The following is a 14,413-nucleotide window of genomic DNA, read 5'->3' on the forward strand; positions in this document are numbered from 1 at the left end:
TATCAAAATCAAAGTAGAGAGGTTTAATAAACTTAGCATGTGGAATCATTCCAGAGAAATGGAGGGAACATTCATAGAAATCAAGAACTCTCACGCATCTTTGTATTTCTAGAATCTTACACAGTATCTGGACTCTAGCAGCAGCTGGAGAAATGTTATGGGGAGAGAAAAAGCGAGAAAAGAGAAATAGAAGAGTGGGTGGAACATAAAAGGGAGGAATGGAGAAAAAGAGAGAATTGGAAGCCACCACCATGGAACCCGCTGCAGCTTCCTGTGCACCTGTGCTGCAATACCTCCCTGGCAACAGCAGCAGGTGTATGTAGGCATGACCACACCCCACCGCCATCATGGGGAACAAATGATACTATGCAACTGAGAAATTCCAGAAGCCAGACCTGCAGACATCACATTAAAAGGCCATAGCATCAGGGTGGGGAGCTCAGCTGATTAACTACCTTGTTCCAAGCAGGTATTTTGAGAAACAGCCACCTTTCATACACAGGGCCCCATCATAATCCCCTGTAGCATTGCCTAAATGCTGTTTTACCAAGGAAAGAAGAAAACTGTTCCCCACACAGAGCAGATTAATGGAAACAAAAGGTTCTTTAGCTCATGCTGCTGTATACTGTGAATGCCTCTGATACACAGTGAAACACGCAGTAAGAGTAAAGCTGTTCTTCTCTTTCCTCCAGGAGAGGACATCAAAGAGCTTTTTCTTGACCTAGCTCTCATGTCTCAAGGCTCATCTGTTTTGAATTTCTCCTATCCCATCTGTGAGGCGGCTCTGCCCAAGTTTTCTTTCTGTGGAAGAAGGAAAGGAGGTAAGCCATCTGTCTTGCTCACTGCTGGCAGGGGCCTGCAGAGAGAGAAACTCGAACTTGCATCTGAGGCCAGGACACCCAGACCAGAGCTCTGTCTCTGCCCCTCGCCTTTGGACGAGCTTATCCTCACTTATCAGCATGTGTTGCAGAAAAATAACAATAAGGCCCATTCCATAGGCCTACCTTACAGGGCTGTTGTGAATATCAAAATGAAATGACACGTATGAGATGCTTTAAAACAGAACATTGTTACTGTGAGTAGCAGCATCTTATAAAAAAGGGCTGGCAGCAGAAAGAGCCAAGAGGTTCCAAAAATCCACTGAGGTTCAGAGTGCTCCCAGGTTTTCCCTCCACAACTTCCTTAGTGGCAGGATGTCCTTAATATAGTAATGGACTTCAAAAACGAAAAAAAAATGAAGCTTATGATATGTCACCACCTTTCCCACGTGGGTCATTGACTAGCAGGGCATCCGGGAGTTACACTCGAAGTAGAGAAACGGAAACCCCATTATATTAGCTACCTTTTCTGCAGTGCACCAACCCTCTACCGCCTGCCATACAGCCTTGAAGAAAGGGCAGGTCACCTTCCCCCACCTGTCCCCACCTCTCCTTTCCTCCTTGTCTTTACCCACAGCTTCACCAAGGCCCTGAGATGCTTCCGCGGTGTGGTTAAAACCTGGCTCTATTCTCTGACTGTCCTTCCCCAGGAGTGGTTCTCTCCCAGCTGCTCTCCCCTCCCAGGGTCTCCTTCCTACTCCCACTGGCCAAGGCAGGGCATACCCCCAGTACACCCCTCACCCCACATCTCAGAAATACTCCTTTATCTATTTTCTCATTCAAGAGAGCTAGAATTTTAAACAGTAAATTCCTTGTGAAATGCTGCAATTACTCCTTTTAAATGAAAGATCTAGAAGAAATTGGAATCTCCTTTCTACAGTGAGGGATGCAGACAAAAGAAAACAAGGAACTTAAGGGAGGAGTGGCCAGATGGAAGTCAGGGGAACTTTGCTGGGATCTGTAGAGGGCAGAACCAGCCTGGCTGCCTCACCACCCTCGCCATCCCTCCCGAGTGTGTGGCACATCACTGTATCCTAGCGTTTGCCATGTTGGACTGTCCTGGTTTACTGCCGTGTATCTTCCACATTGGACCACGAGCTGCTTGAGGGTAGGGTCATATCACCTTTGTCTTTTTATTCCCAGTATTTCAAATGTGGCTGACACACAGAGAGCTCTGAATACAGACACACGCAGAGCAAAATGCCTAACACGATTGAGCATTCGTACCAGGCCCTGTTCTAAGAGCTTTAGACCCAATAAGTCATTTACTTCCCACACCAACCTTACAAGTTAATACTACATTAATATTCCAACTTCATAAATGTGTAACTGAAGCACAGAGGGGTTTAGGAACTTGCACCAAGTCACAGAGCTTGAAGGATCCATGGCTTGAACCCAGGCAGGCTGACTCCAATCTTAGCTTTAATGAATGAATGAATAAAAGAACAAACAATACAACAAATGAGTGAGTCTTGCTTTTGGCCAAGGGATTTATTTAAAATTATCATTTCAGAAATCTTTCTGCCCAGTGATCTGACTTTGTTTCAAATTGGGACTTTTTTTTTTTTTCTTAGCTAACCCACCTTAAAATCATAAGTCAGTTTTCCTCTCTCAGCTTACTGGAGACATTTCTGATTAATCAAGTACGTTCATGCATTTCCTCAGAATGGTGAACTCATCATTAGTCCATCCCTATTTAACTTTTTCCACCTGCCCTCAGCTGGGCCAACCCCGAGCTCCTCAACCACAGTGAGTCCTTTCTCCTTCCCTCCCTCCCTCCCTCCCCTTCCTTCTTCCCTCCCCTTCCTCCCTCCCTCCCCTTCTTCCTTCTCTCCCTTCTCTCCCCCATCCCTCCCTCCCTTCCTCCCTTCTTCAGCCACATCTTGCTCCACCCCCCTATACATACCTGCGGCATCAGCCTTAAGGGATCCTTTGCCACTTTCTCTTCAGAGCTGCATTTTAACACGTGCAACATTATTTGGATGGTCCCCTTAGCATGTGTGGCCCACTTGCCATTTGCTTTTCATCCAGACCTAGCTCAAGTATCCCTTTCTCTCTCTGTCTCTCTCTCTGTCTCTCTCTGAAGCTTCCTCCAGCCCCAACAGATGAAGTGCTCCCTCTGGGTGCTCTGGGAGCATCGTGTTCCTACTTCTGCTGTAGTGCTTATCTCAGATGGAATTGAATTTTATGGTTAGTGTGCGTCCCTCCCAATTAAACTTTAAACTCCTTGAAGGAAGGCATATTTCTTGCTCCTATCTGTCTCTGCTGACATGGCAAAGAGACCTGGCACAAAGTAAAGACACAATAGATACTTGTTTTATTGCATTTGCCTGTGAACATATGATGGATTGAACACAGTTTTACCAGTTCACCTTAAAAATGACTACTTAAGGCTGCTTATGCATGGCATAAAGACACAACATGCATCAAACCCTAGCAGAGAGTACATTTTCCTGGTCCTTCAAGTATAAGAAAACCTTGCTATTTTTGCCTGCGTATGGTTTTAATAGGATTGATAAAACAGAAGAGAGATGGTTCCCTAAATCAGTTTGAGGTATTCAATTCAGTTTAGCAGCTCAAAAGGCTGACATTTGCCTTATTTGAATGTTGGACAGCTCTGCAGCATTTATCTGCTTTATTGCAATGGGAGTGATGACTGCATAGGCAAGCTGAGAAGCTGGCATTGGGGAAATTGCCGGAAAACTTCATATAGTGTAAAATATCATATAGTGTAAAATGATCAGAAAAGTGATATACAAATGCTGCATGAACAAATAATTATGTAAACTATGTAAGTCAGAGAAACTAAAATTTTAAAGTCAGAGGCTTTTTGGATAATTAAATTGTTTTAACCCACCCACAAACCTACTGCAGGAATGATTCTATTCCAAAGAAATGGTTAATAGTAAGACCAGAAGGGGAAAAAAGAACACCAGGGAGAACTAAAGTCAATCCAAATCCAAGCACAAGCTGCTGTTGACATGTTACACAGAAAAAGGCTTGCTCTGGGGCTTGCAGGTCCTTCTTAGCAGAGCGGTGAGAAAACTTAATGTCCACTGTGGGTGGCACATTGTGGTGTCACTGGCGGTTGAGCTGTTTGGTATCATTGCCATGGCATTACTATGCATTCCTCTGCAAACTGCATCTCGCTGGCTTTTCTCCAAGCCAAATAAAACACAAAATGGGTCAGGCTTAGTGAGACTGAAATGTTGCCTCCTTTCCCTCTGCCTTGTCCTCAGCTAGCTTTAAGGCAAGCATCACATTGGATTCAAAGACCAGCTGATGCTCTTTCAGTATGACTACTTACGCTGTGATTGACAATGTGGAGGAAATAGCATATATGGCCAACGATAGGGCATTGACTAAGTAGGTCATTATTCAGCCAAACAAAGGTACAGTATGCTGTGATTTTAAAATGATGCTGTAGATTACTAAATTACATGAAAATATATTTGTAAGAATATTATGTGACAAAGAAGCATGCTATAAAAGTGTAGTCACTGTTGAATCCTATTGTACAAAATGTGTGTAAGTGTATACACAAAAAAACTCTGAAAGAGTACACACTTTAGTGCTAAGAGTACTTATCTCTGCAGATCTTTATTTTTGTCTTTTTTGGAAATCTCGCTTGCTTTTATGATAAATTTGCAAGGTTACTCTTTTAAGTGTTACTTTATCATTATAGGAAAGAATAGAGAGAATAAATTCTCTTCCCCTGGGAATAAATTTAAGAGTTTTCAAAGATAATTACAGCCTATGTAATATCCAGCGATATTTGGACTCGAATAGAAAGTTCTGAATCAAAGAGTTGCGTAGAATATCAAGGGATGATCTAACAGCCATCCTCTTGCCTGGGATACCCACAGCCCCATTTACTCAGGCTGTGGGCTCACTGAGAAGGAGACAACATTGGCCACTGTTTTACTTTCTTCTCTGTTAAAGCTGCCTTGGTCCTTCTGTCTCCTCTGATAGTATCGAGTCATTCAGATGTATTTGCTTTAGTTGATTGCCATGCTTTCAAACAGGTTCCATAAGCTACACATCCACTTTTAAGACTAAATTGAGCTTCACTGAATGTCCTTAATGACCACACCTAATTCCTAGCCCAAAGGAGGGAAGCTGCAGCCAACTCCCTCAATCCTCAAGAACAACAATGCCGATAGAACCCCTGTGTGATCCGGGAGCTTTGGTCTGGTCTGCAAACACCAAGCGCGCCGTTACCCCAGTAGGTCTCCATCTTGGTCGCACATTAACTGCTCCTGTGCTTTCTGAAGCAATGACCACAAGCCACAGGTCGCGACTGAGCCCTGAAATGTAGCCAGTCTGAATAGAGATGTGCTGTAAGTGTAAAGTACAGACTCAGTTTCAAAGCTTTAGTCTTAGAAAAAGAATGTAAAATATCTCTATCATTGTTCCACTGGTTATGTGTTGAAATGTTAATATTTGGAATATACTGAGTTAAGTAGAATTTATCATTAATATATTATTTTAATCATTTATCAATGATATTAATATTATATTAAAATTAATTTCACCTTTTAAAATGTGGCTCCTAGAAAACATAAAATTATATGTGTGACTCTCTTTAATATTTTTACTGGCAGTGCTGCATTATTATCTCCCTTTATAATTTTGAAGCTCCCAACATCCAGGCCATACCCCAGACCAATGATATCAGAATCTCTAGGAGTGAGAGCCAAGCCAGGTGGTGACCAGAAGTGCTCTGTGTTGAGAATATGGGAGGAAAAAACTGTTTTTTCCTATATACACCCTCATCTTATCAGATGAGGAAATTGAGTCTAACTTACCCAAGGTCACAAAGCCAGCGGGGGGTGGAACTGGGTTTCTGTCCAGCTCCAAACTCCTCTGCAGTATATCTTCTGTAAACATAAAGAAAGCTTTGCTAGAGAAGAAGTAAACTCATTTCAGCCCTCCACTAAGACAGGAAAAAGATTTAAAGGGCATAACAAAATTATAGAAATCAAAGGATCATCTTTGGGCATAACCAGCCATTATTATAAGGCAGTGGTTCTCAAAGTGTGGTCCTCAGACCAGCAACATCAGCATCATCTAGGAAATTATTAGAAATGGCAGATTCTTGGTCCCTACCCAGACTTACTGAATCAGAAGCTCTGGGGTTGGAGCTTAGTGATCTGTATTTTAACAAGCCCTTTGGGCCATGTGTTGGCAAACTTTCTTCTGGAAAGGGAAGGATAGTAAACATTTTAGGTTTTGCAGACCATATGGTCTCTGTGGCAATTGCTCAACTCTGCCCTTGCAGAGATAATATGAAAATGAGTGGACATGGCTGTGTGCCCGGATTACACGAAGTGAGGTATGTCTATATCTGCTGCATGTATTTTATAATTGATTTGGCTTTGTTTAATTTATGGACACTGAAATTTAAATTTCATTTAATTCTTACATGTGGTGAAGTATTATTCTGCTTTTGACTGATCAATCCTGCTCTAAGTGGTTCTGTGGCATGTTAACTTTTGTGAACCACTGCTAGAAGGTAAGTCAGAATCCAGGGCTCTTAGCCAGAGTTACTGAGCACAGGTATGCGGGGGCTGTCACCAGGTGGACACTTGACCTGAGCTGCAGCATAAATTCAGATCCAGGACACCAAGGACAATGCCACACCTGTGCTTTGACTCTGCTTTATAAGGCCTGTGCCAACAAATTAGATTTGGGGAAAAAGGGACTTAACAGAAAGACTGGTCAGAGTGGCAGCTGGCAGGAGGAAGAGCACCTTAGGAAAAAGCCAGAGAGCGGGCCTGGAGGCCTCCTTCCCTCCCCACAGCTGCCATGGACAGTCTGGAGGGCCATTTCATTTCTCTATTTCTCAATTACTGCATCTATCAAATGAGAGTGGCCATAATTCATTATTGGGTAAGAGTGGAGACTAAATAAGATATGTGATGTGTCTGACACGTTAGAAATCACAGCACTGAGTCCCTGGGCTTCCTCCCCTACCCGAGGGACCTTGAGGCAGAGGGTTGGAGCATTTTGTGAAAACTGCAGGGCTGATTGATAAACTCTGGCGGGTCTGTCATAGAAACAGGCCAGAGGACTCAAACTGGTTCACCATAGAGCCAGAGGAGCAGCCAGTCCATAACATCTCACACTGCCAACCTGCTCAGGATCCCAGAATTTCCTGACCAGTAACTGAACAAGTCTTTCATGGCTATGTTGTTCTGTTCTGTTTTGTCTTCTTCCTTTGATCTAAGGTCAGCCTCTAAAATTTTTATTTTCTACCACTGGCTTGACTTCCATCCAGAATGCATAATCTTAGGAATGTCTACTCCCTTCAAGGGAACCTGACATCTATCAAAGTGTGATCTGTCACCCTAGCCCACAATAGTCTGACATAAAGACTTTTCCCAAAGTCTGGGTTTGTCAGCACTCACCAGCACCACACATGAGACACCCACAGCCCTGTCTAGCTTGGAATGGAGTCAAGTTCACTCCAGTCTCTTTCAGTCTCTGATTTATCAAGCGTTCAACACATCTTGATGTCCACTCTCAATGAGGTTCATTTTGTTCAAGCAGTTTCCTAGAATATTCCACGTCAGGAAGATGAAAGTGAAATAAGTTAAATAGAGCCAAAATTTGGTTGTAAGATGTACTGTGGAGCCTGAAACTCAGGTATCACCCTGGGAAGTAGAAGCAACACTTCGTTCTTGCTCCACAAGCTCTACCCAATTAAAAAGTGGAGAGAAATGACTTAAAGGTGGCTCATGTTTGGACTGTCAAGAATATATTGTGTAGGGCCGTGGAGACGTGAGGTTCTCAACTGGAAGTGAACCTGGCGATTTGGGTAGAGACTCAGATTAAAGCCATAAAGTAAATAGAATGAACACATGATTTTCTTTCTTTTTAAAAATTGTTTTATATTATTTCCAACTTCTATTTTAAGTTCAGGGGTGCATGTGCAGGATGTGCAGGTTTGTTACATAGTTAAACGTGTGCCATGGTGAATAACTGCACAGATCATCCCATGATGATCTGTGATACCATCCCATGATAACACCTAAGTATTAAGCCCAACGTCTATTAGCTATTTTTCCGATGCTCTCCCTCCTCCCAGCCCCCACCCTCCAACAGACCCCAGTGTGTGTTGTTTGCCACAATGTGTCCAAGGAACACATGATTTTCACACTTGATAATAAGAGACATGTCAACTGTCAAACCTGGTTCTGGCCAAACCTCTATGAGTTCTGACCAGGGTAGATCAACCTAGGCAAAGTGGCGTTGGTTCCATAACACCAAGTGAGTAATACTCTTTCAAAAATAATTTGTGTATTGATTCACAGACTGACTTGCAGATATCAATTGTACACAACCTACTGCCAAAATCAACTGAAATTAAAGGCTTAAGCGAGTTAAATAAATTGTGTGTGTGTGTGTGCATGTGTGTATACACGGAGTGTATATGATTATGAATTAGAGTATCTGTAGGTCAAGGAATCTTCTTTGAGACCTTGAAAGCTGTGATTGATGTAATTCAACCAATGAAAACCTGAGAGGACTTAATGATGCCTTATTCATGTCAGGATCCGAGAGAGGTGCAGAAGATAATGGCGCCCACAAGAACTGCTGATTCATGGCGCATCCATGCCTGCACAAGCCACTTCTCAGTATGAGCAAAATCCATTATGAAACACATTCAACAGATAAACATACCTCCCTGTGTGCAATATGCAAGCTAGAGAAAATAATTAGGTTTAAACTTGATTTTAAATGCATTAATATTTAAAGTTTGCAATTAAAAGAAATATGATGACACCTTTTGCAATCTGAAGAATCCTCTAGTTGAGAAAATAACTGGTCCCTGGTTTATCTTTTGTGTAAATCTGAACTTTCCTACTGTTTGACCGAAGTGAGAAATACATTATAATGAGATGAATTTCAATATAAAACACAGTAGATCCCCTGAGAACTGTATTTAAAGTCTGGCATAATATTGCCCATAAGGCAGATATTTTTGTGACAGCATCCAAGAGATTCTGTTATAATGCTCACTGATTTTACACATACAAATAAGTCAAAGGTGTAACCATGGTGGGTGCTTGTGGTTACCCATCTTCCCTTCCTTTTCATTACGTTTCTTAATTAGATGTTTCTCTTCTGGTCCTGGTTCATGCTGAACACTAGGACCTGTGATCCTCCCAGTATCATTCATTGCAGAGCCTTCTCAATCTCAATGTCTGCATCAATTCAAAATTCTGTCTTAACAATAATATCTAGATCAGCAGTCAGATCCCATCAGTTAGATTTCTATGGCCTCCTCTATTTCTGTTTCAATGTGCTCCTTTCCACAGATCTAGGAAATGAAGGGAATTTTGGGGGAGTGCTGGGAATGCAATCTGTTTACTGCCTAGATTTGGAAAAAATCCACAAATGCTTTCTGCAAAATGCCTTACCCCCTGCGCTGCTGGAGTAGAAGACAGGGCTAAACCACCTTCCCAGCAGGTGCTACTTGAAGAAATTAATCTATGCTGATGACCTGACAACCTCTCTAAAGCATGCTCCCAGCCATGGCCCCACTACCATGGGCTTCATGATTCAGTTGTTTCATGTTCACTGCACATACATTAACAAATGCAAGCCCCAGGAATTCAGGCATTGATTTAGGCTATAACAGAAGGGGAATAAGCAGCTTAACAGAAGCCTAAATTTAAAAATACAGTAGTCTCCTCTTACCTGATAGGGACATGTTCCAAGACCCCTAGTGCATGCCTAAAGCCATGAATAGTAACAAATTTTATATTTACTATTTTCCCCATATATACATATACCTATGATAAAATTCAATTTATAAATTAGCCATAGTTAGAAATTAACAATAACAACTAATAAAATCGAACAATTATAACAATTTACTGTAATAAAAAATATGTGAGTATGGTCCCTCTTTCTCTTCCTCTCTGTCTTTCTCTCTCACTCTCTCTCTCCCTTTCTCTCTCTCTCTCAAAATACCGTAACATTTTCAGGCCACAGTTGACCACAGGTAATTGAGACTGCAGAAAGTGAAACTGCAGATAAGGGGGACTATTGTCTACTGTACATGTTTTCTAGGGTATCACCTATGTTATACTTGTTTGCTCACCTTTGATTTCTGGGCCATTTTAGACTTCCTGCTCCTTCAAAAGCTGCAGGCTTTCCATCCCCGCACTTCATTCCCAACCTCCCCCAATCCTAGCTTCTGGTCCTGCCCTTCAACTGCTGCCAGTATCCCCAGTGACAAAGTGGCTGAGATGGGAACTCATGTGCCTTGGCTCCTCTTCTCGTGGATGGATCTGTAGAGCCATGGAGGGAGTGCTAGCTTTCTGTGACCTGGAAAATTGCACTATTTCGCCTGCCATTATTATCCCCACTGTCATTTTGTAGCTGCAGGCAGCATGTTACCAAAACCAATATTATTATGGAAGCATTTCCTGTCCCCTGACTCATCAGACTGCAGTGCTGCCGCTGGAGAGCAGAGACCTTAGCCCAGTCCAGTGGTTCTCAACCTTGAGCAGGCATCAGCATCACCCGGAGCCCAAGTTCAACCACAGTTGCTGGACCTAGCCCCAGGGTTTCCAGTTTCGTACATCAGGTGGGGAGTCTGAGAATTAGCATTTCTTACAAGTGCCCCAGTGAGGTTGATGATGCTGGCCCAGGGACCACACTTTGAGAACCTCTAGCCTGGTGGTTATGCACAAGATTTGAAGCCAGACCTACATAGAGCTGAATCTCTACTGCCACTTACCATTTATGTGACCTCAGACAAGTAACTTAATCTCTCTGAGCCTCAGTTTCCTCATCTGTACAATATAGAAAATACAAGTGACCTCATGGGATAGTCATAAGGATAAAATGGGATAATACACATATAGCCCATAAAATGGCGTTCTGCACACAGCAAGCATTCAATAAGTGATCCATGGCAGCAACTTTGTGCAGCTGATGACAGGTTTCTCAAGCAAGGGCTCTGAGCCCCTCAAGTCATCATCCGTCTCAGACTGGAAGTCTGCATTTTAACAAGGCCCATGAAGAGGCAGTGGAGTCATTGAGGCTTAGAAGTTTAAGACCTTTTCCTTACAGGTAGCAGGAAGATGCCTTTGGTCTAAGCCTGCATATTTTCTGATGGTTGAACAAGGCGAAGTTTCCCTGGCCCTCTTGTCCCTGTGGGGAGAGAGTGTCATTTGCATCTCTCATGGAATTGGAAATTTGAAGCACCATCATCTCCCCTTCATTCCTTTCTTCTTTTCATGTATTATTCCTTGTCTCCAGACTTCAATGGTAGATTTCCTGCTTGTAAATACCAGGCAGCTGCTGCTGCAGCAAATTCATGCAGAATCACCAAAAACAATGGTTTACTTATTGCATTAGCAGAACTCCTACCCTCGAACTGCAAAAAAAAAAAAAAAAAAAAAAACAGAACTAAAAGCAGTAGCCACCCTCTAGAGGGTACAAGCAATGACTAAGCAAAAGAGCACTTTTTCTTGCTAAATGGAATGAAAGGAAGCATATTGGTTTTGTTTTTTTTTTTTTTAATGAGACGGAGTCTTGCTCTGTCGCCCAGGCTGGAGTGCAGTGTGATGTGATCTCGGCTTACTGCAAGCTCCGCCTCCCAGGTTCATGCCATTCTCCTGCCTTAGCCTCCCGAGGAGCTGGGACTAGAGGCGCCCGCCATCACGCTCGGCTAATTTTTGTATTTTTAGTAGAGACAGGGTTTCACCTTGTTAGCCAGGATGGTCTCGATCTCCTGACCTCGTGATCAGCCCGCCTTGGCCTCCCAAAGTGCTGGGATTACAGGCGTGAGCCACCGCACCTGGCCACATACTGTTTTTTAAGGAATTCTAGAGCCCTGGGTGCTTTCTCCCCATCCTCAAATGCAAGCATGTTTGTAAATGAGCCAACCATGCTGCAACTGTACTTTGACATCAGTCAATTCTTTATGTTCCTTGAGCCCAGCATACTATGACTAAGGATGACCTAGGACCAGAAACACTTTTAATTTTCTAAGACAAAATTCTTTACAAATCCTTGACCGTTATGGAATTTCATAAATCCAGCTCAGTGACATACGTTGATGTAATAATCGTTTAGGAAGCTAATTAAGAAGGCCAACTCACGACTCCCCGACATCACCCAATTGGATCCCAGAGCTGCTGGTATTTGCATTTTAAGAAACTAAACATCCCGAGAGCCCTGATGTGTGTGAGCCCGGAGCCCCCCAGTGTGAGAAACGCAGCCCTCTGTGATGTCTGTTTGTTTAGCTTTCCAGTCGCATTACTCTTTCCCAGCGTTGCCCAGGTTTCTGAGGATCAAGTCAATTTCTTCTTTTTGCTTCCATCATCATCTACTTCATTTCCATTTCTAGGAATCTAATCAGCCCACCAATTTATAAGTCGTATTTTGAATGTCATATAAAGTATTTGTCCACAAAATTTAGGAATTGGTTGGTAGGTGGAACAAAAAAACTTAAATTCTTTTTGCTTTGCTGCTGGAAGTTATGTATCTCTCAGAGGGGGAAACTGGACAGCAGACAAACAGGGCTTGCAGACAGAATGCCACTGAAAAAGTCATTTTCCCTGCTAGGCCCCGCTTCCTCAGCAACAACTAAATAGTCGGCACCATCCAGACAGTAGCTACTGGCCCCTGCAGCCATTAAGTACTAGGAGCATGGCCAGTCCAAAGTGAAATGTACAGAATACACACCGGATTTTGAAGACTTGGTACAAAGTATGAAAAAAATAATGTAAATATCTCATTAAGACTCTTCATATTGGTTCCATGCTGAAATGGTAATATTTTTAATAAGTGGGTTAAACAAAATATATTACTAAATTAATTTTACTTATTTCCTCTTCCTTTTTTTGTATAGTTACTAGAAAATTTTATGTTGCATATATGGTTCACATTATATTTCTCTTAGCCAGTGCTGATCTAGAATTGCACTGTCCAGTATGACAGCCACAAGTCACATGCGGCTATTTGAAGAATTTACATTTAAGTTAAATTAAAAATTCAGTGCACCAGTCCTACCAGCCATATTTCAAGCTCCTAATAGCCACACATGCCTGGTGACTACTGTATTTGATGGTGTAGACACAGAACATTCCCATTTTTGTGGAATGTTCTATTGCACAGATCTGACCTAGTAGTATCTATACTGCTCTATTTTTTTTTATTATTATTATACTTTAAGTTTTAGGGTACACGTGCACAATGTGCAGGCTAGTTATATATGTATACGTGTGCCATGCTGGTGTGCTGCACCCATTAACTCATCATTTAGCATTAGTTATATCTCCTAATGCTATCCCTCCCCCCTCCCCCCACCCCACAACAGTCCCCAGAGTGTGATGTTCCCCTTCCTGTGTCCATGTGTTCTCATTGTTCAATTCCCACCTATGAGTGAGAACATGCGCCCAGCCATCCCATTACTGGGTATATACCCAAAGGACTATAAATCATGCTGCTATAAAGACACATGCACACGTATGTTTATTGCGGCACTATTCACAATAGCAAAGACTTGGAACCAACCCAAATGTCCAACAATGATAGACTGGATTAAGAAAATGTGGCACATATACACCATGGAATACTATGCAGCCATAAAAAATGATGAGTTCATATCCTTTGTAGGGACATGGATGAAATTGGAAACCATCATTCTCAGCTCTAAAGTATTTTTAACAGTCCATCCTGAGCTCGTTTGTGAGTTTATGTTAGAAATTTTACTCTCTGGCCCAGCCCTAAACCCAAGCACTTTCTCTTCTGCTCAAATCCTAGGTTACATCCGTGTCATGGTTCTGAAGGGCCCTTTGTGGAGAGCACAAATACAAACAAGCCACCAGCCTTGTCCCTTCTCAGGCTCATCACCTGGTCCCTCCTTTCTTAATCCAAGGCCGCTGTATTAGCTTTCTATAGCTGCTGTAACAAATCACCATAAACGTAGCCATTGACAACACCATCAATTGATTCTCTTACAGTCTGGATATCAGAAAGCTAGCATCAAAGTATCATAGAATTGTGTTTCTTCTGGAGGCACAGGGAGAGCCGGCTTTCTCGCCTTTTTCAGTTTCTAGAGGCTGCTGCGTTCCTCGGCCCGTAGTGGCATCACTCTACTCTCTGCTTCCATCTCCACCTGGCCTTCTCCTTCTGATCTCCTACCTCCCTCTTATAAGGACCTCTGTGATTACATTGGACCCCCTGGGCCACACAGGGTAATCTCCCCATCTCAAAATCCTTAATTCAGTCATGTCTGCAGAGTTCCTGTTGCCATATAAGGTAACATATTCACAGTTTCTGGGGATTATGATTTGGACCACTTTTGGGGGGCCATTACTAGCCTGCACAACCCCCAAGTGGAAAACCAGCATGCCTTGCTGAACTCTATGTGCCATGTGAAAAGGCCCAAAACTGTGTATAATATGGGAAAAACTCAAACTCCATAGGTTTTCAATTAAAATGCTTTCATAGAAGTCCAACAACTCTGAGAACTTCACAGATAATGCGCTTGCTCACAAATCTGAGGC

The 14,413-nt window shown here is 42.6% G+C and overlaps 1 protein-coding gene across 2 annotated transcripts in view; it reads left to right on the top strand.

Annotated features, from left to right (window-relative positions):
- The window catches only part of LY86 (lymphocyte antigen 86), a 69,368-nt gene that overhangs the window by 39,105 nt on the left and 15,850 nt on the right, over positions 1-14,413 (top strand). For both annotated transcript variants that reach the window (XM_063812068.1, XM_016954862.4), the window contains one exon: positions 693-821. In XM_063812068.1, coding sequence (XP_063668138.1) covers positions 693-821 — 129 coding nt within the window. The remainder of the gene's footprint in view (positions 1-692; positions 822-14,413) is intronic.

The sequence above is a fragment of the Pan troglodytes genome, chromosome 5 (assembly GCF_028858775.2).
Source record: "Pan troglodytes isolate AG18354 chromosome 5, NHGRI_mPanTro3-v2.0_pri, whole genome shotgun sequence".
NCBI classification, from domain to species: Eukaryota; Metazoa; Chordata; class Mammalia; order Primates; family Hominidae; genus Pan; species Pan troglodytes.